Source organism: Anas acuta, chromosome 4 (assembly GCF_963932015.1).
Source record: "Anas acuta chromosome 4, bAnaAcu1.1, whole genome shotgun sequence".
Classification (NCBI taxonomy): domain Eukaryota; kingdom Metazoa; phylum Chordata; class Aves; order Anseriformes; family Anatidae; genus Anas; species Anas acuta.
This window is the reverse complement of record NC_088982.1, coordinates 33,518,631-33,539,602: the sequence shown is the minus strand read 5'-3', so window position 1 is coordinate 33,539,602 and position 20,972 is coordinate 33,518,631. Positions and strand designations below refer to the sequence as shown.

At 47.4% G+C, this 20,972-nt stretch overlaps 2 protein-coding genes across 20 annotated transcripts in view; one reads left to right on the top strand and one right to left on the bottom strand.

Moving 5' to 3' along the window:
• BBS12 (Bardet-Biedl syndrome 12) overlaps positions 1-20,246 on the bottom strand; it is a 52,838-nt gene extending 32,592 nt beyond the window's left edge. For 14 of the 19 annotated variants that reach the window (XR_011096058.1, XR_011096066.1, XR_011096065.1 and 11 more), the window contains exon 1: positions 358-643. Coding sequence is in view for 1 of the 19 variants with exons in the window: in XM_068680661.1 (XP_068536762.1) it covers positions 358-614 (257 nt within the window). In the remaining 18 variants the exon portion in view is untranslated. Of the gene's footprint in view, positions 1-357; positions 644-5,908; positions 6,028-6,814; positions 6,974-9,035; positions 9,194-11,277; positions 11,377-18,903; positions 19,010-19,525 lie in introns of those variants that run through there. The other 5 variants (XR_011096071.1, XR_011096073.1, XR_011096072.1 and 2 more) reach the window with 5 other exon arrangements.
• On the top strand, positions 533-4,684 carry LOC137855944 (uncharacterized). Its single transcript, XM_068680666.1, has 5 exons — positions 533-684; positions 1,101-1,256; positions 2,354-2,482; positions 2,582-2,719; positions 2,938-4,684. Exons 1-5 carry the CDS (start codon positions 682-684, stop codon positions 3,025-3,027), a joined length of 516 nt encoding a protein of 171 aa, XP_068536767.1. The 5' UTR covers positions 533-681; the 3' UTR covers positions 3,028-4,684.
• Positions 20,247-20,972: the final 726 nt, after the last annotated feature.

The following is a 20,972-nucleotide window of genomic DNA, read 5'->3' as shown; positions in this document are numbered from 1 at the left end:
AACTACAAGTCACTTACCCAAAATTTCAGAAATCATAGTCGAAGAACATGCCTCTGATTTTCACTTTTATGTTCATTCTGCAGAACTGTCGCTGTTTGGGCTGCCAGGCTGTACCCCCATGGGTACATAAACCCAAACCAAGTGGACCAAGGGCAAAACAGACGAAAGCAGGGCACGTGCTGACAGAAAATGATGTTTTTATGTCACTGCCTGCACAATCTTTGCGGTTCGTGTCCCGGGCCCCGGTGCTGTTTCCCCGCTGTGTTTACGCTCCTTACCTCGGCATTTACCTGCTGCAGGAACCACCGGACCCCAAACTCCGCTTCTGTCCCTCCCCGCCGCCCCCTGCCCTCTTACCTTTCTCCACCCCGTGTGAGGGGAAGGATAACGAGCGGGGGGAGCGGGTTTAGGGTCAGACGGCAGAGCTCGGCCAGGAGCAGGGGGCGCCCCCCCCCGCCGCCATGAGCCGCCGCCGCCGTTGCCAGGTGACGGGCCCGGCCGCCATTTCCCTGCCGCCCACCCCGCCTTCGCGCTGACCTCACGAGCCCTCCGAGCTCCCCATTGGCCCGGGCCGGGGAAAGGGGCGGGTCCCCGGCGCGCCCCGGCTCGCTCATTGGTGGTTGCTCGTGGCGGCGCCGAAGCCTCTTCCGCCCGGCGTTGGGAAGCGGCGGCGGCGGGCAGATGGTGAGCGCCGGGGGGCGGGCGGGGCGGCCCCGTTACGACCGTTAAAACCGTTAAACCGTTAAACCCTGCGGCCGTTACACGGGCGGGGCGGGCTGCAGCCGGCCCTGACAGGGCTAAGCCACGGGCAGGGGGTGCGGGGGGCCTTAGGCAGTGCCAGGGCGGGCACCTGAGAGCCGGGTCCGAGCCGTGAGCGGCGATCGCGGTTTAAAACGCTCAGCCCGGGCGCTCCCCCCCTCCTCACGCAGCCCCCAGCTCGGGGTCCTTCTAGAATCATCCAGGGAAACGCACCCAGCCGCAGCCTGCCAGCTGCCCTAAGGAACACCCCTCAGTTCCCTACAGCTTCGCTATCGCTCCCTACGCAGTAGCTGCGTTGTGGATTGTGGATTTTCTCAGTTGCTCGTTCTCTCTTCCTGAAGGCATCCAACTACAGGAAACCTGGCTTAGGCACGACCCAGCGGAAGAAAAGCGGCCTGAAACCCGAACTTACAGAAGAGCAAAAGCAGGAGATCAGAGAGGCTTTCGACTTGTTCGATACCGATGGATCCGGCAGCATCGACGTGAAAGAACTCAAGGTTCTCTCACTGCTTTTCCTTGGATGGAAGTATCGTTGGTCACACAATCGTAGCTGCGTTTTCTGTGTGCCCAGCCCTAACCTGCTTTATTCTGAAATGGCTTTGGTGTATGAACAACAGTCACGGCTTGCTCTCATGGCCAAATTTGGGGTGTATTTCACAGTTACCCTAAGCAAGATCTGTATGCAATACAGAGCAGGCAGGCTTCTCTAATACGTAGACAGTTGACTAAGTAGCTTTTAATATCTGAGCATGTAAAATTCTTGGTGAGTTGGCACTTTCCACTAGAAGACTGTTCAGCAAGAAAATTTCTGCCCTGCCCTGTATTTCCACTAGATCATATAGGAACAATGAACGTTCACAGGTCAAATCTTCCTCAAGTTTTGTGGTGAACCAGGATTAGGAAATGACTAAGCGTTTTATCAGTACTTAAGTCATTGTTACAGAGCTTGGTTTTGAACAACATTAAGATTAAGCACTACCTGTTCGTACAGTAGTATTTTGCTTGTGTTGTGTAAGCCTCAGAAAGTCTTTCTTTTTCCTTGACTAGCACAACACTCACCCTTTGATTTGCTGAAGCTGAGAAATTTATGGAATATTGTCAATTGCCTCCCCATGTAGCCAAAAGTGCCAGGAACTATACATCTGGTTTTCTTCTATCCGGGTACTGGATCGCCCAAGTTAACCACATGTAATCAAAACTAATAGGCATTCTGCCCTAAATTTCAGATGGAATGAAATCACATCCGTGATCCTCCCCCTTGATGTCCCTTTTAGGAGCTAGGCTGAAAATCAATCTGTAGTTCAGAAATGTAGCTGGAGCTTTTACGTAAATGTGACCAAAAGTTTCCCTTAGTTTCAGAAATAGATCCGTGTTCCACATAGATCCAAAGACAAAATAAATCTGGAGTCTCACAAACTTCAAACCTACACTATTAGTAATTAGAAAGATGAAACAAGCAAGTGAGAGCTGTCAGAAGGTCTTCCTTGCAGTGAGCTGTCATTACAGTTTTGGAAGAAGAAATTAAAAGAGCTTTAATGCAGCTGCTGCCACTAGAATTTTGGTGGCCTCCTAACAGAATTGCTTTTTGGCACAGGTTGCGATGCGTGCCTTAGGCTTTGAGCCAAAGAAAGAAGAAATTAAGAAAATGATAGCAGATATTGACAAAGAAGGAAGCGGAACCATTGACTTCGAAGACTTTTTGGCTATGATGACACAAAAAATGGTAGGAATTGTTAAAAAAAAATCTTGGAATAAAAAAATACCATAAAGGGATATATAAATAGCAGGTGTTTAATTAATATATGTTGTACTTTCATTTTAGAGTGAAAAGGATTCAAAGGAAGAAATCTTGAAAGCTTTCAGGTTATTTGATGATGATGGCACAGGAAAGATTTCATTCAAAAACTTGAAAAGGGTTGCCAAGGAGCTGGGAGAAAACTTAACAGATGAAGAACTTCAGGTAAAGTCTGACTTGCCAGAGGTTTTCTACTAGGAATGAACCAATCGTTGTGGGAAATTCATGCCTATATGAAAAGAGCTGAGAGGTTAGAAATGTGCGGAATAATCAAATACATAGTTACAGTTTTGTATGAAGTACTTCTGATTTGTTTTGTAACGAAAAGATTTTTGTTTAGAGTCAAGCCCCGTGCCTGACCAGGTGTACAATATGTTTTGTAGGAAATGATCGACGAAGCTGATCGAGATGGAGATGGAGAAGTGAGCGAGCAAGAATTTTTAAGAATCATGAAGAAAACGAGCTTATATTAGTATTTGTTGCCTATCTTTACAGCTGCTCTAAAAGATAACCTGGAAAAGACTTAAAAATGGGTTTGTCTCCCCTGCATATTATATGCCAAGTCTGAAACGACAGAATTTTGGCTCATTCTTCTTTTTCAGCAAAGTTAATTGGGGAAGGGGGGCTTCAGTACCCAAAAGAACTGTTCAAGTGAGGTACTGCAGAAATGAAAAGGAAGGATGAACTGAACCTGCAAGGTAAGGTCCCTTTAGCCCTGGCCCCCAGCTGAGGATGTCAGTGATGCCATCTTGGAGAAAAAAGGCTGTGTCCTAACTATTTAACTGAAAAAGTGAACAACATCTTGCCTGAGACGTGAAGGTTACCACTGTGGCTGGAAAACACCAAGTCTGACTTTCCTAAGGCTATATAATAAAGAGATTAGTTTATAACACCTTAAAGAATGAAAGTACAAGCACAGTATTTTTATTCCTTTTAAGGCTTTTAGGTTATCTTGTGGTATTTCTGTCCTTTTGTTGCTTTCCGTAAAAGACTCTGAAATCAATTGCACATTTATTTCTGTATGAAACACTATTCTCATGGCGATTTGGTTTTGGACCTCAACAGAAGCAAATGTAGGCAACCAGTTTTAGTTCTTTTGTTTAACTATTCCATCATCCAGTCATCTGAAGCCTGGTTTAATTGAGTCTCACCTGGTGGCAGTATCAAAGGTTATTGAACGCTCAGTTCTAGGGCATGCTGTGGTAAATTCTCTCCCAAGCTATTCACAGTCAAGTGGCAGGAAGGATTGGCATCTGAAGTGAAAAAAGAGCTCACCTGAGACAGCTGTGAAACAGGGAAGATATTTAGAGCCATGCAATCCAAATTCTTTTCAGATGTCACTATTTTAAATTAATTTTAAGGAGTATTTTCATTTTCTTGAGTATTTTTTGTATATGCTCTCACTCCAGGACTTAGCATCCATGCTGACAACATGGCAGTGACGCACAACATAACATCTAATCATGCGCTCCTGCAAGGAGGGTTTATCCTTGGGTCCTGATTAGACAATCAGCTTCAAAACTGCAAGGAAATCCTATAACCCTAAGCCACCTCTCTCTCTAAAAGCTGTTTGGAGAGTTTGTTCCTGCTCACAGTGGCAACTAGGTAGCAAAATGCCAGGAAAGGGTTCAGTGGGAAGAGGAGGGAAAGGACAGAGTTCCAGCAGTATGGGCTAAGATCCCTCTTTTCTCCAAACAGCTCCATATGCTTCACAGCCACTAGCAAGGTTTGTCTCTGTAGGAGGAAGGAAGAGACAGCTCCTGGACTGGCTCCCTGTTACAGCTGCTTCTGTAAGGGCCCAGCAGGGGGAGAATTAGTTTCAGCAGTGGAAAGGGGAAGTGTTCATTTACATTTCTTCCTGGCATACAGATGAGGAGCTGGCACATTCTGTCCAAGTCCTCTGAGTTTTGTGCTCTGAACTACGCTCTCTGAGCAAACCCTCTCTAACCTATACAGAAGTAGGCTTAAATGTGTGGGGGAACAGGGATTGCATAGGGCCCTATAAACCACCAGAAATCTATCTGTGAAGTCCCCTAATTAACATGCTCGGTGGCAGTAGATGTAACTGTACGCTTTTTTAAATGTCTGTTAACTTTGTATAGTGTGAAATAAAACTGTTTTGCAAGTTAATGACGTTGTGTGTTCACAATGAAAATTAAATTTTTTCAAAAATAACTTTGAAGCACTAAGCAGTTTTACCAGGTACGTTTTTGCTTTATCTTCTCTTTCTAAGAGAGAAATTCCTAGGTGCAACTGTCTATCACATAATCCTTCTCCCTCTTCCACTACGCTGATTAAAAGTTTCTAGTACTAACCCGTTATCACCAGAAAGGGAAACTTGAAGTTCTAGTTGATTATGGGGAATCCCAGCGCCTATTAGAGTGACTACTTTCAACACCACCACAGGAAGATGACTGTTGCTTACCTACCTATGATGCATGTCACGGCTCCCTTCCTGTTCTAATCCTGTTACTTTTCTTCTGAAGGGAGGAAAAAGACACGCAGTCATACCTACTGAGGAGGAAATTTTATTTCTGGCCTGCACATTAATCTCTCGAGTCTGGAATGTTGGAAGGTGCCTCAATTAGTGCAGAGCTTGCACGTGGTAACGTAACAGAACAAGTGCCTCATGCTGCTGCAGTCTGCGTTATGGCGAGGGAGATCTTGTCCCCCCTTCAGCCACAAGACACGCAGGAGGAGAACTAACAGCAACGCGGACAGCAGCCCACAGCCGTGCTGTGGTTCTCTGCAAATGATTTGTAGTGTCACTGTGAATCCTTCCCACACCTTCAGAAGTGTATAGAGCTTACAACTCTATACGTGGTGGAGGAAAAGGAGCCTGGCTGAGCTCAGAGCTCGGCTTTTGTGGGGAACTGAACTGCACATGCAGTAATTCACCCTTTTGCTGGGCTGGAGGCGCTCGGCTTGAGGAGTTGGGAACATACCCAAGCAGATGTTTTTCCTGGCTCTGTTCTAGTGACTGCTCAAGTAACTTACCCTAAATCAAGCCATGTTTCTAGAGGCGATGGATTACTTGCACCCCTCTCCTACCCTTCCCATTCACTCATTGCTAAAAAATAAGCCTAACATGAAAGCTGGGGCGCTTTTAGGAGACTTGGATTCACTTCCTTTGCACTAAAGCACTGAAGAGGAGGGAAAGCAGTGATCTGCATGACGGGACCCATCCCTCGAGGCACCTGAAGCTGAGAGCAGCCATCTGTGGGTGCAGAGAGCGGCACCTGCTGCAGCGGGGCTGGCTCCAGGCCTGACCAGAGGCAGGCAGCCGCGAACCCCGTTCCTTGTGCCCCTTTTCCCCTTGGTGGTGACGGGGAGGCCGGGCTCCCAGGCTCCTACCTGCCTGCGCAGGGTCCCCTCAGGTGGATGGCTGCAGCGCGTATTTCCAGCTGGGACTCTCCCTCCTGCCACGTCAGGGAGGCTGGGCTCGCAATTTGAGTGCTCACACTGGTCGGATGCTGCACGAAAAGGAAAGCGGAACCGCAGTTTGTATCGGCGAGCATCTCAATATCAAAGCACTTCGGGATGGTAGCTGCTGGGGAGATAACATTGCAAATCACTTCCAGTGAAAAATGTCTCTAAACAAAAATGTACTGCATTTTTCAGAAAATACAAAGTAGTTCAAAGAAAAAAATAATTTACTTACAAACAACATTGCAAAATATGGCAATTTTAAATTAATCTTTACTGCTAGCTCCCCTGGGCAACTTGGAATTCTTCATTATCTCTCTGCCCCACAGAAACTGTTGTGATATTTTCAGTTGGCTTTGGGAAACCAAACAAAACCAAAACGCAAGGTGACAGTCTAATTTGCAAGGATGTTTTAATTAATCTGAGCTGGCAACTTCAGGCACTGGACTGCCGTGCTTTCTCACCTTCTCGAAGGCAGTGCAAGGAAGGAACTGCTTCCCGTTGCACTTGTGCCAAACACGTGGACAGCAGCACGCCAGGCAGGCACAGCTGCCTGCAGAGGCTCAAGGAGCGACCTGTGGTTGCTGGAGGTGCCCACGGAGTTACCTGGAAGCGGGTGCTATCGCTCACATCGCTAGGCACGCATTTGGGTTTGGATGAACAAACACAGGGCCGATTTCTAACGAAAAACCGATCGCTTCTTTTTAGGTAATCTTGGTATTTAAAAGGGGGTGGGGGAAAGTAAGAACAGAAAACCCTGGTGTACTTTCACATGCCAAGAGCCCTACCAACAGTTACAGCGGGAGCCAAAATATCACCACATCGATGAGACACCTGATGCCAAAGCATTTGCCATCTACAGTTTTGCAGAACAGCTCTCATGGCCTGCAGACTGCCCGGCGGGGTCACACCACGTATCTGAAGCGTTAAGAGCCCGTTCCCTGGGAACCTCCTCACGGAGCTGATCCACGTCGCATGCTGACGTGGTACATTTGCTTTTCAGCACCCCTGGATATGGTGAGCAGAGTTTGAGAAAGACTCAGGCAATGGAAATTGTTCTGAGCCAGAATTCACCATCACCACACGCAGCACGGAAACGCTGTCAGAAGAGATTTTTCTGACATGGGTTAAATCTTTCTGTGAACCTAACTCACATTACTCTAAGCCTTGAATTCATTCCATTCGCTGCTTGGTGCTTTTTGCAGTCTTTGCAAGCCTACTGGCCCAACGAAGGCTTTGGGTGGTGCATATTTTCACAGATATTCATTCTCCCAAAATAGCAATGCCAAAGCCAAATCAGGAGTGTTGAGACCACATCCCAGTATCATTGCTATCAGCCCTCCTGCTCACTCAGAAATTACTCTCCCTGCTACAATTTGTTTGAAAGTTATTTTTATTTCCCTACCCAGACAAAAAATGAAAATGAGAAAAAATAATGCTCCTAAGAGGCTTCAAAGCACAAGTTTTCTTTCAAATCTTAGTTACGTGTGCTGACAGCAGCCAGCCACAGCCGCCCGATGCAGTTTACAGCACTCGGGCAGAGAGAGGAAATAATCAGAGAGTTTCGGGAGTTGTGCAGCCATCCTGCAGCACACTGAGCAGCACACGGGGCTCACGCATCCCTCCTGCAGCAGGGACCAAGCAGCCTGCTCAGCCTAGCAAATGTCAAATCCTTGACATGTAAGGAAGGCATTCCTATGAGAAGAATTCCAGAAAACTCTCCTTTCTGCCATCCACATATAGCTATCAATAGCATACCCGTGAGTGACCAGTGGAAAGTGACACAAACACCCTGTGTGCTCAGAGCCTGGGCACGGCCCTGTCCCAATCACCCCAGCAAACGGGGGGCCACGAGCCCCCTTCGTGTCAGCCCACAGGCATGGGGAAGGTCTCTGCTGAGCAGGCGTACAAGTCTCATTTCTGATTTTCTGGGCATTGCACATGCTGCTCACCTCCAGGATGTGCTCCTGCGTTGTTGCTTTAAGGAAAGACGCACAAGTCTTTCATTTCTCCCCAAGGAAGTAAAGATCAGAGATCTGAGAGCGTGACACAGTCTCGCTAGAGGGCATCCAGTTACTAACATCTAAGATGAGTGATGCTGATTTCCCTCCTCTGTGGCTTTTAATGACGATCAAAAGTAGGCTAACAAACACCATCCAGCTGGGGCTTGAAATATGTGGTTGGATACTTTTTTCTATTTTAAAAAGAACACAACACTTTTCACACAAGTGCAATACAAAATACTGTAATTATTAGCTGCTTGTTCAGAGCTAAACCCCCAAACCACACTTTCTGAAACTCCCACTCTGTATCAATAGTTACAGACGTGCTCTTAGGGGAGCAGGGAACTGAACTTGCCTTTCACACAGTCCCCCCGAGTGCCCTGCCCACTACTCTGTAAGCTCATTTTCTCTTTTGGGGAATATTGCTCTCAAATGGAACCGCTTCAAGCAGAGAGACAGAGACAGATCCTTTGTGGGATGCTTGTGGGCCCCTCTTGGGACGTAGGAAAGCTGGAATGACAGTTTTGCTTCGAGTCAACAGGAACAAGGATTTGAGAATTCGACTCTTGCCCCAAGGTGAGTGTGTTGACCTTTAAAAGAATGTCTACGCTGGGATGAATGTGTCTTATCTCAGTGGCCTTCTGGGGGTGGAGAGTGACCCAAGAAATAAGTCTTCAGGAAACTGCCTGGCCAGAGCTCATAAGCAAGGCAGATGGACATCTGCCTTAAATTAAAGGCTGCTCAGAATATCTGGGGCATAAGAGCTCATACTTATCTACTGCTGCACAAAGATGGGGGCCCCATCAGGAAACGACATGGAGTTAGGGCTTGTGCAAGACAGAGAGCCTGAGAAGTCTGACTATCCAAAACCTGATTTATATGTGCCTGATCCCTTAAGCAGCACAGGCAGGCAGAGGGCCTTAAGCCACGTCTCCCTGCTGAGTCAGGAGCCCAGCAGGGCTGGCTAATAGGAAACGCGCTCCCATGCAGTCAGCACAACGTGCCTGAGCAGTTCAGACCTGGTCACAAATGGTAGGGACTGGGGCACCTACCTTTGAAAGCCTCTGCCCTTCTTCGACCTCTGCTCTTTGATAATTTTAGGGGTGCACTGGCATAGAGCTGGAGACCTAAAACCGTAGCTGTCAACTTCTTTGGAGGTCTGGCTGCCACCAACACAAACTTGAAATTGCTTCAGCCGCTTTTTGCTGGTCTGAATGAGATTTGATGCTGTGAGTAAGAACAAAGCAAAATTGTCCAACCTGAGTTGCAAGCATGAAAGACGCTTGGCACAACCATAGGCACAACCATAAGCTTCACCTGCATTTACTCCCCCAGCGTTTGATGCTTGTGCTTGGACGTGCATGCTGTATGCACGTATGCAAATCTCACCATCTTGCCACTAGTCGAGTTCCACGTACTTTTGATATGCAGAAAGTACAAATGCAAGCATAGATTTACAGGTGTCCTTCGGAAAGAGGGCGGATTTGCTGTAATATTTTAGTCCCATATAGGATAGGGTCTGTACACTGTGGAGTTACTACAGAACAGAAATCTAGCCCTTACTTTCCTGGGGTGAAAACCCGGAGGGTTAAGTCCACGGACAAAGTTGAGGCAAGGGTAGGATGGATATTGCCACTCCAGTGACACAGTTAAAGCCCCCAAGGCAGAACTGTACTGCCGGGCATCGCAGAGAGACTCATCAAGCTTTTCAATAGCTAACTTTGGTAGCTGTGGCAAACGAGTCCCTACAGGACATGCAAAGGCAACATCTGCCCTGTAGCACGAGCACAGCAGCACGCAGGGCTCCCAGATGGGAAAAGGACTTGCCACGTGAGCCAGCTGCAGGTACATGGCAAGTCCCAGTACTGGCTTCGAGGTCTGCAGCAAGCTGGTGCAGTCCCAGCGAGCTGGCTCTTCTTCTCCAGGCCGCTGTATTCCCTTTGGAAGTTTGATCACTTCTGGCAGAAATCTCACTAGAAGAAGCACAACCCTCCCCTGCTTCCCTCAACATTAAATAAATTTTAAAATAGGTTTCCATAGGAGACATATAAAATGGCTAACCTAGCCAGCTTGTCAAATTATTTTAGAGCACTCTGCCTAAAAATATAGCTTAGCTCAAATAAAACTAGCAGAATTTACAAATCCAGGCCATTGTATGAAGTTCACACTACTGTATGAAGGTCTTTCCTATTACGGTTTCTTCTTTACCTGCCTCTACTCAATTTCCTCCACAAAGAGAAAACAGATGTATGCTTTCTTGTAAATTCTGTCAGACGTACAAATGAGAACCATGAAAGATCTAAACATCAAGGAAAAAACGATTGCAAACATTGCAGGTTTGATTTATAAACACAAGAAGGTATTTCACTAGGAACAAGCCACATTTACAGACTTTAAATGTCATATCAGATCATCTCAATTTCAGATTCTCAAAATCTGTGTTCTCCATTTTATAAAAAAGAAAGCTGACGGGTCCAGATGTTTCCTCTTTAGATAGCTTGTGCCATGATCAGACAAAGGTGAAATCCACAGAAGTGTGGTTTCCACACACCTTTTGAATGCTTTGTGTACCATGCGCCATGTAGTCAGCTATGCGAGGTCAAAGACGATGGCTGCAGAGTAGCTCATTTTGGAAAGGGAGGTGCATAAATTTACCAAACATTTTGTTTCTTTGCCCTCCCCCCTGCAGATAATAAAAATAAATGAAGCCCAGGTATAGATGAAGTCTAAAAAAGTGGATCATGAAGAACCACTCTTTCCATCTTAAAAAGCTATCCACCAAAACCAACATCTTTTTTTTTTGTTGTTGTTGTTGTTGTTTTTTTAAGTTCATTTTTAGTTCATTGTTTCAGATTTCTGATGACTTTTTCTGCAAGTTCAAGTATGCAGGATTGGTAGTCCCGCATTAAAATCCACAACTTTTTAGGGTGTTTCTACCCGTGACCAATTTCCAAAACTGTCAATTACTCAGTTCTTGATGGCTAATTAGTTACACAGGCAAATAGAAACCAGCTTTGTGTATGACACTGCCAAATGAACACAACAAACAAAGATTTTTCAGTAACTTTTTCAGTTCTCGTAGTCCAAGCTGTTACCGGTAGACCTAAAGGTGCATTCTGCAGAAACAAACCAGGATTTTTTTTTCAAGATGAGAAGAAAAACTGAAATATGCCAGTGGATGCATGGTCTGTCTACAGCAGATGTATGCTTCTGTAAGCAACGTTTTCTGAAATCGGTGCAATTATTTTCTGGGAGCAGAAAAGCACTTGGAGTTGAGAACAGAATTTGGTCAACGTATCCCTTACCTGGCAACTTCTCAGCTTTCTGTTTCGTATCAGGGTCCAAAGTATTTAACAAACCGGCCAATGGTCCTAAGTATTATTTCTGCTCACGCTGCAAAACAAATAAATATTCGTTGTTGAATCCTGGTAAAGTAGGTCACTACACGGGGGAGTAAATGCTTGGGATCCTTGTGCAGAAAGCAATTTCGCTATTTGCTTACATTATTAAAAATAGTAATGTTACAAATCCAAGAGAAAATACGAAAACGCTTAGGTATCAAAATTAGAGGAGCTTTTCCCAGAAATATAGCAACTTTGAGAAGCGTGGTGGGAAGACGCGAGTATTCTCGTTCTTCCTAGTAGCAAAACAAGATGTAATACACGTATTAAACAGGATATTATTTATTACGTGGGGATTTTTGCGTGAATATTCAGAATTCTCCTGACTGTCAAGTGCCATGCAGTACTATGACTCACTAAGTCAAGCTCTAGGACGGTTCAATCCTGACAACCTCCTGCTAAGGGCTGAGCATCACCTATTCCCATTGCCTTCAACAGGACGGAGCGGTGCGTAGCACTTCTGCAAAACTGGGCCCTAGACAATGAAGGCTTTAGGTATGGGCTTCCTATTTCCTGCGGTGGATTTGTGTAGGTGGCCTTGTTACCAGAAATCCATACTCCTACACAGCAATTTCTGACTGTGTTTCTGCAGAAATGACTATGATGAAAGGAATGAAATATTTTTAAAATAAAAATCATGTGTTTGTTTCTCCAAAGCGATTAGAGTGCATCTTGCTGGCGAGATTAATTTATTCACCTCCTGGGTGGCAAAATTAAGAGCAGGACGGAAAACAAGAGGATGAAGAATTTCAGAGGCGCCGAGGCACGGGCTGCTGGCGCACGAGGAGGCGAGAGCCCGTCTGTACTGCCCCGGCTCCATCGCCAGCGGCTGAGTCACTGGCCCAGCCTGCAGAGCTCCTCGCGGCTGCATTTCGCAGCCAGGAAAATCCCACATCCTCCCAGTGGGTGTAGGAAACGCAGCTACGGCCTTTGGATGCGTCGGCGCCAGAAACAAAGGGCAGATTGTGGTGTAGGCCGTGCCCGCGGGCGTGGGGCCAGCGCCCAAGGGCCTCGTTGCCGGCAGCCCAGGTTTTGGGGCACGAGAGGCCATCAGTGGGAGCTGGGGCAGGTCCCCACGCAGGGATCTGCTGTGGCCCATGGGAAGTGGCCTCTCCTGTCCCACCCCAACCTCTTCCTCTGCTCTATCATGAGGGGCAGGGCTCACCCAGCCCTTGGCCGTCTCCCCCATGCTTTCACCTTCAGGTGCGAGGTCTTACCGAGGTCAAGCCTTGCCATGCTGCCATGGAGGTCTCCAGAAATGCTCCTCTCATCTCCCACCTGTCTTGGCTCACCTCTCAGCCACTCCCCGGGAGCAGAAGATGGAAGAGGTGGGTGCAGTCAGCCAGGGTGACCCAATCCCAGCTGAATGCTGCCAACGCTGCTTTAGACAGTGGCTCCATACACATACTGCTGGGAGGGCACACGAGGATGGTGCTCAGCGATCGGTGTTATTTCCTTCTCCAAGTTCCTCACGGCGCTTCCTGAGCTCGCATTTAGAGTGCTGCTGCTCTGAGCAGACCACAAGCATCCTGGGTCAGGCAGCCAGAGCCTGGCTCTCCGGTCTAAGGCTAAGTATTGCTCTTTGGAAAGGAAACACATGGGCTGACTGACATGGGTTTGCCTGGCTGTCTGGGTGATTGCTGCAGACAGGAGCTCCTTTGAGAATCTGCTCTTGTAACGCTGACAAGAGGAGACCTGGCATCCCCAAAGCTGTGCTGGTGCCCACAGGTGGCAGCAGAGCTGGCAGCAGCAGGGATTGCCTTAGGAGCACATTTAAACAGCCCCATTAACCCTCTGCAGCACGAGCTGTCCCACAAAGTCTCCAATGGCTTAAGAGCTCGGCAGGGGCTTCTCGTTTTCCTCCAGCACAAAGCTGCTGCCCCTGCACCTCCAGCACTGCCTTCCTGCTCTGTTTGACTGCTTGTATTTTTCCTAGGAAGCCCAGGAAGCGAGTACCGTGAGGTAAACAAAGGAGAGAAAAACCTTTCCTGGCACCCATGCCCTGTTAAATTTTTTCATGCTCACATTGCACAAAACAGGAAAGCCCAGGCAGAGGAAAACAACTCCATCCCAAAGGGAAAAATAAACCACCCCTTCCCAGCTCCATCTCGGCAAGCATTCTTGGACTAGACCAAGTGCCGTGACCGTGGGCAGCCAAGAGAGCCTGCCTCTGTGAGCCGTGCCAAAGGAGGAGCACTTCGCCCTACCCAGGTCACCACAGGATGGTTCAGCACCGGATCACAACACCAACTTCTTCTTCAGAGGGGGCACCGCAGGGCCAGCTGTGCCATCGGCCTGGCTGGGGAGGAGGCAGCCACCTCGGGATGAGATGGTCACACCATGGGCTCCCCCTTCCTTGGGCTCATCACACCCCCTGTGAGGCAAAATGTTTAATACCCAACATTTAATACCCACGACAGTGGGTTTGCTTTACAGGTACTTCGTAGCTACCATCAAGGATATTTCTGAATACCTGTGGCTGTGTTCCTGGGGTGAATTTCCTTTAACAAGATGGAAAGGCTGCACACAAGTGACTAGGATGTGAGCTGTCCTTATGTTCAAAAGTTTAGGGTGAATTTTTCGAATGCCCCCTGAAAACGTAAAGGTGGAAGATGAATTCCTTGTAAACTAGAAAATAATCTGTTTTTAAAGACTGAAACACTGATTGAAACTGAATCTATGTATTTAATGGAAAAAGGAGTCTAGGACAGTATTTTTTGTGGCATAGTTGCCATCCTGAAACTCTCATAGTTCAAAAGGTGGCATAAGTCTTTGACAAAAATGAAATCGTTTGACACTTATTTCAGCAGTTTCCATTAAGAAATTGTCTTGTTCGAGGCACCATCTCTTCAAAAACATTACATCGACTTCTGTAGATGTTGCTCGATAACACTCACCAAGTTCCTAGCAACTACCACCATTTGTTATCTGCATGTGAGATTTTAGGGACTATCCAAGCAGAACAGAAGAGCCCCATGCCCTAGAAAGTCTTCACCCTCAGCGGCAGACAACTGATCACGAACAGTACACACAGTGTAGCGCTGGCCAGAAATCCCAAGAACACTAACCTCCTTCTCATATTCTTAAGAGTTTTCCAATGCCTCTGGGAAATCTCTGAAATTGGGGTGCTTTGGAAATGTCAAAAAACACATACTTTAAACGTGTAACAAGAAAGTGGTAGAGCCTCGAAACACAGATTAGCAAGAGGCAGAAGGGAACATACTGAGAGTGAGTGGGAGATGCTAAGGAGGCTGCATCACAGCCAGCCTTGGCTGAGCAGACATTTATTTTACTTGCATTCAGTGCCACGGAGCAGTGAGATGTCACAGAAGTTATTTAAGCAGAGGGGTAGGCTTGGAAAATTGTCTTTGCAGCAGCACACAATGACTGAGGGAAAGCCAAGAAGAATCCTGCAATGGCAGATACATGAGAAGAAAGGTTTCATTCTGTGAATAAAATCTTTGTGTTACTGAATAAACACATCCAGATTTAAGCGTTCTCTGGATTCAGTGCTGTCCCTGTCAAACATGATGCCCAAGTTGGAAGTCTGAGCAAGACGCTGAGGCTTTTGTACTCGAACAGCAAGTACCATCAACTCTCAGGTGTCTGTGGGTGTCCAATCCATACGCCCTGCTGTAAGTGCAGAGGCACTGCAGAAGTGCCTGAGCAGAGCCAGCATGCTGAGGCATAGGTGAAGCAAGTGAAGCCGTACAGCTCTCTAGGCCTGGAGAGGCCCAAACCCAGTTTTTGTGCTTTTGGCTAGGAATCACCAACATGTGGCTTAGTCAGCGTGATGCCAAGCCCCTTGGCTGCTTTTGGATAGGGCTGCTCAGAGTTTTAGGTTCCAGCAGCACCAAGAAAAGTGAGCAAAGGCTTTACAAACATGTGGAGTCAGCGTGGGTCTGGTGGCATATCCACAATGACAAGCCTTGGTGGGGACCGAAGCAATGCTTGTGGAGACACGTGGGTGGCTGCTGCAGAGCTGACACACTGGGCAGGCTGAAGCTGAGCCAGGTGAGGCCACCTTGCTCCACCTCAGGCAGATGGACACACGCTGCACTCTCTGATACTCCGTCTGCTGTGCAGTTCTGTCACAGAACGGGCCTCCCAGCCCCTTCTTTGCTTGGGCTGCAGCTCAGAGAGACGAGCGGGAAGCACTGAGAGCTATGCGGAGCTTGGGCTCAGCAGATACTGCCTGAATCACCCTGGGGCTAGAAGCACCCAGTGTGACACTGACCTAGTAAGCATCTGGGATGGCTTCGGTGTCAGGGACTGAACGTGCCCTTTCGCCGTCTCGTGCTGGGTCACGTCCTCCACCGTGCTTCCTGTACCTCCCCAGTCTAGAGCTGGGGAGCCGTCAGCAACCACAGCGCTGTGACTAACGCGGCACCGCGGCACGCTCGTGAGAACGGTCGGGTCCTCCTCAAAGCCAGACAGCCCAGCAGGCAGGACAGCACGGGCACAGCTCTCCTGCTGCCTCCCAAAACCTGTGCAGCACCCAGCAGGGAGCTGGGAAGAGGTGCAGACAACAACAGTAGCAATACACGTGTAGTATGATGGAGCACCTTGAGAAAACGTACAGCAAACTGCAGAGAAGTGTTGTATTGGGGGTGCTGTGCCTTTTGCAAGGCTGGCCTCCTGTCCACATCCCACCCCGAAGGCCAGCAGCTCCCTGCCCGCCCGCGTCCCTCCAGCTCACTCTGCACCACCGCCTCCTCCCACGCCGCCAGCTGCTTTGCTGCGCCCCACCTCTGCCCTGCACGGATCTGCACCAGTTTCAAGAGTCAGGTTATTCTTGCAAAATAATACACTCGCTCAAAATAGCACTGGAGGCTTTCTCACCCAGGTCCTTTACGGTGGCGAGCTGACCAGATATAGCTACTACTGAGGTGAGGTGACGGGGTCCCCTCAGGGAGCTGCAGGCTGCAGCTCGGTTTAGCTGGGTTTCGATTTGACCAATGCACCCACCCGCATACGAACTGCAGCCGATTTGGAGCACATCCCCAAATCCAGAGCCTTTCCTTCACAGGTGACGAAGGAAACGGGTTTGGCAGTCACACAGGCAATGAGTGACTCTATAAACACTCAGTAAGAATCCCTGCCTGGAAAAGCGTAAAGGAACCTCGTCCCACTGCCAGCTTTGGGCGAGGGATGGGTGAACTGAAGCACCTTCCCATAGCAAGATGGGCAGGCCCCAGGTGCTTTTAGCAGGAGCAGATATGCTTGCTCTTCAGAGTCCGTACTCTTACAACTCAATAGTTCCACTTGTTTGCCCCCAAAGGGGGTCATGGCACTGGGCAGGAATATTTACAAAGCATCCACAGGACTTGGAAGTACAAGTTCTGTTGCCCGTCACTATGACCTCTGACGGAAAATATCTGCAACACTTCTGAAATTTTCCTTTAAAGGTTAAAAACTGAATTCTGTAAGAGATTTAGATTGATTTTTTCAATTCACTGAGACGGACACAACAGAAAAATCACTTCAAGTTAGAAACAAAAGCCTTTGACCAGACAGTGATGGAGGTGTGGTTTATGGTATATATGCCACACATACAGATAAGATACCTAAACCTTACCAGGAAAACTGGGGCACAGGGCAGTGCTGGAGGAAAAATGAAAAAATAAGGAACCATGGTGGTCACTTGAGCAAGTGACCCCAAGCCCTTTTATCACACCAGTCCCAGGGGAGCTCCCAGCCTTCTCTCAGGGCAAGGATCAGGACTGGAGCCCCTGCTGTAGCTTCTCCCCAAAGGGTTTCACATCATTTCCCTGTTTCTCCCACTCCTCTCACACAACTTACGAACCTGGAAAAGGCTCGCTGGCTGGATGGGAGCTGAGGGCTCCCCAGCAGAGATCTGAGGGGCGAAAACTCTTTTCCTGCCAGCAAGGCAAGGCATTGCCCTCTCCCCCTCCACGAGCCAGGTGAAAGCGGGGCTTGGCTCATTTAGAGTGCCTCCAGGCTCAGAGCAGAAAATGGATCTCAGTTGCAAAATTACTGCTTGCTAACACATCATCTACACAATTTAGCCCAGGGTTCTGCATGCAAATCATTCACAAAGCAATACTGGCTTCTGCAAATGACATTCATCACCAGTTTTTCCCCCATGAGAGACCACTTGCCCAGGAATGGATCGTGAACAGTTCCCTTCAGTCGGGAAGTCCGCGTGGTGACAGTGGCTGGCGCTGGATGGCTGTGCCACACGCTGTCATTTCTTACCCTTTATCTGAGCGACAAGCTTTCTAGTTGGAAGACTGAAACACGAAGTGAGAACTAACAAATAACACATCCTTCACGTCTTCTCGGAGATCTTCCTACATGTTAAAATTCAGAAATGCACAAGGGAAATAAAAGCACAGGGAAATAGTACAGTTTTCTGAAACTAACAGCAGCGATATGATTTCAGGGACTGGCTTTGGAACCGGCAAGCTGAGGGTTTTATTCAGCACTCTTCAACTCATTATTTCTTGAGCATCTTCAGCAACACACATTTTCTGCTTTATTCTCTGTGTATTTTCTGCTTTACCCATTTACGTGGGTTTTCGTTCAAAGTAGTGTTAAAGATCGAGCACAAGACTACACGAGCTCCTCTCCCCCACTGGCTCAGGCCAGCATTACACATTTATGCAGCGCATTTAATTTGGTTGTCAAGCTTTCCATTTGACCTTTTAAACACTGGCAGGCAGCCTCAGTCTTTTTGCAGCCCCACATCTGTCATTAGCGACTCAGCAGCTCATTGGACACCCTGTGAAGTCTGCAGGCATGCAGGAGAGCGTGGTTTTCAGTGATGATTTTCCATCAATGCTTTTTACTTCCTTTTACACTCAAGTAAGCCTCTTATTAATGAGTAAAAGATGGAAGTCCCTGATAATTTCTTCGTCAGCAGACCAGACAAGGTATGTTAATTATATGTATGAAAATCATGCTGCTAAAATGAGGCATACCACGCCACCTTATGACTGTGTGTCTTAAAAAAAAAAAAAAAGGGGGAGGAAAAAGTTGTTCTCAATGTTTTTTTTAAAGACCCTTTGCTGATATTTAGTGGCTAATAAAGTAATGATTTGCAGACCTGCTCATGAATGCCTGATATACTTGTGTCATATCACAGCACTTGTGGCCAAATGCAATTTCCATGGCATAACTGAGAACGCAATAGCACGAGGAGCAACAGGATCCTGGAGGAGCTCTGCAGTCTGCACCACTTGCATGATTCAGCCATGGGTGGCTGCTTGTTTGGCGTGGCTGTAGAAGTGCACATGAAAGGTTATTTTTGGCAAAGACTGATCTACTATAACAAAAGGATTTCAAGTGGTTAAGAAGTGTTTTTAGACAGAAGTGTAAAACCTTGGGAAATGGTTTTGAGCACCTCCTTTTCATCCCTCTCTCTTAAAACCAAGATTTGCTCAGGTACGAAGACAAGAGGAAGTGGAGGAAATCAGAGGTTAGTAGTGAGATGCTAAGGGTGAAAAATACTGGGTTTAGAGGGGACCGTGGAGGCATACACCACAATACTACTTACGGCTATGCTGCAACTGAATTTAGTCCTTCCACATCAGGCAGCTTGAAAAGGAAACTCCAGATACAGAGCAGAGCAGCTTCAACAGGACCAGAAGCTGTCTGGCTCTCTGGAAACATAGGAAATTGCCAGGAAAGAGCAGTACGTTTACAAAGCCAAGCTTTTATAGTTAAGAGCAGCAATAACTATTTTGGCTTAGTTAAGTCCCTTGTTAACTATCATTACTAGTTTTTAATTGCATGATTTAAACAGATTTTTCTATACAATTCTTGCTACTGACAGAAAAAATTACTCACTCAATTAACTTCTCATTTTTTGCATTATTTTGTGTACTATGTAAATACAGCATAAGCTTCTGTATATAAACACAGTAATGTTAGGAGGTGTGCTCATCCAAATCTCCTTCCTCCTTACACAAACCCACTGACTTGCGAACAGCTGCAAAACAGCATAGTATTGTTTCCATCTTTCTCTCACAACATGAAGCCCAGAGAAAAAAACAAAAGCAACACAATCAGGAAAATCAGCGAGATTCTCATGCTGAGAGCCAAATCTTTCCAGGCCTGCATGTTTTTGTGCCAATTCCTAGCACAAGGCCCCACTTTCTGACACCTGTAGCGCTCACCTCTTAATCCAAGTCCCAAGTATCCTAAACTGGGCATCCAGGAAATGCACAATTTCTGGCTCTGCATTGCAAAATTCTTGGTCTTTGCAGCTTGCTGAGCATTGCAACCAGCCTGGGAGGGGAAGCAAAAGGGCTTCTACAAATGCCTTAACAGAGGAGGTCAGTGGAGGATAATGAAATCGGGGCAGAATTAATTGCTGGGATGAAGGGCAGGTGGGAGGGGAGTGAGAGGACACAGCCTGACTTCAGCATTCACAATCTAGGGAGCAGCTGAAAGCCCCTCACCATCACACAGATATTGTCCCCTATCCACAGGCCAAAAAGTTCTGCCTCATGCACGTACACACACAAGAAGCGTTGGTTACATAGACCAAAAAAAATCCCCTATCCCCCCCCCTTTTGAGGGAGTCTGACTCACGATTTTCAAATTTTGGGGGACTTTTAAAGACTTTTCTCACAGTACAAGCCATAGCCACAGCCTTGAAAAAAGAAAGGTGGGTGGGAAAGGCATAAACACAGCAGCATCATGAAGAAAGGAGCTGTAATGCTGTCGGGGCATTTCTTAACTTTGCACAAAGGATCCTGAACTCTGAGCAAGGTTTTTCGGGGATTTCTGTTGAGGCAAGGTAGAATTGCTGCACTGATTAGGTTTCCAACATTTAAAACAAAAGGGAAGCCTGCACTCCCTGTTCAGAAATCAGGCGGATACCTGCGCTTTGTGACCAGGGTAGCTGGGACACAGACAGCCCCAGCGCTGGCCTCTGTCCCTTGACCTTAATCTCATTCCTTGCCATGCCACTACCCCTGTAGCACAGACACCTCCTGTCCTCTTTTATTTATGTCTTTCTTCTGCCACTACCTATTTGTTTTTGCCTTCTTTTTCCCCTCTTCTGCTCCCACCACTGTGGAGCCCTGCCAACTCCTTCTCCTGCCCAGCCCCCTCTTGCCTTACCCAAACCATCCACCCTCCAGTCTTTTTCCCCTCTGGGTCTCTCATCCTCTGACACCACTGCTTTCTCCACTAAGGAAATTACAGAACAGGTTATTAAGGAGATATTAGGAGAAACTCAGTTCTGAAGCCCCGGCCAGCTCATTCTGATGAGGAAGATGTGGTTGGCCCTGCTACCTCCAGCCACAGCAGTAAGATATATACAGCCACAGATATAATCACCTTGGTGGAAGGTGACTCGGGCAATTTCCTTGCCAACCTCTAGAGAGACCCTAGCAGCAAGACACTTGGGGTTTGTCACCTGGCTGTGCTTGAGGAAGGGATTTTTATAACGCTAGCAAGGATGACACCTTCCCCCTCCCTCTGGCAAAACACGGCAGTCCTGTTCCAGAACTGTTAGAGGCTCTCCATGGAAGAGCTGTAAAGATTACATTTACACGTATGTTCTTGGACTCGGAAATGGATCAATTATTGTAAGTGAGGTTTAATAACAGCCAT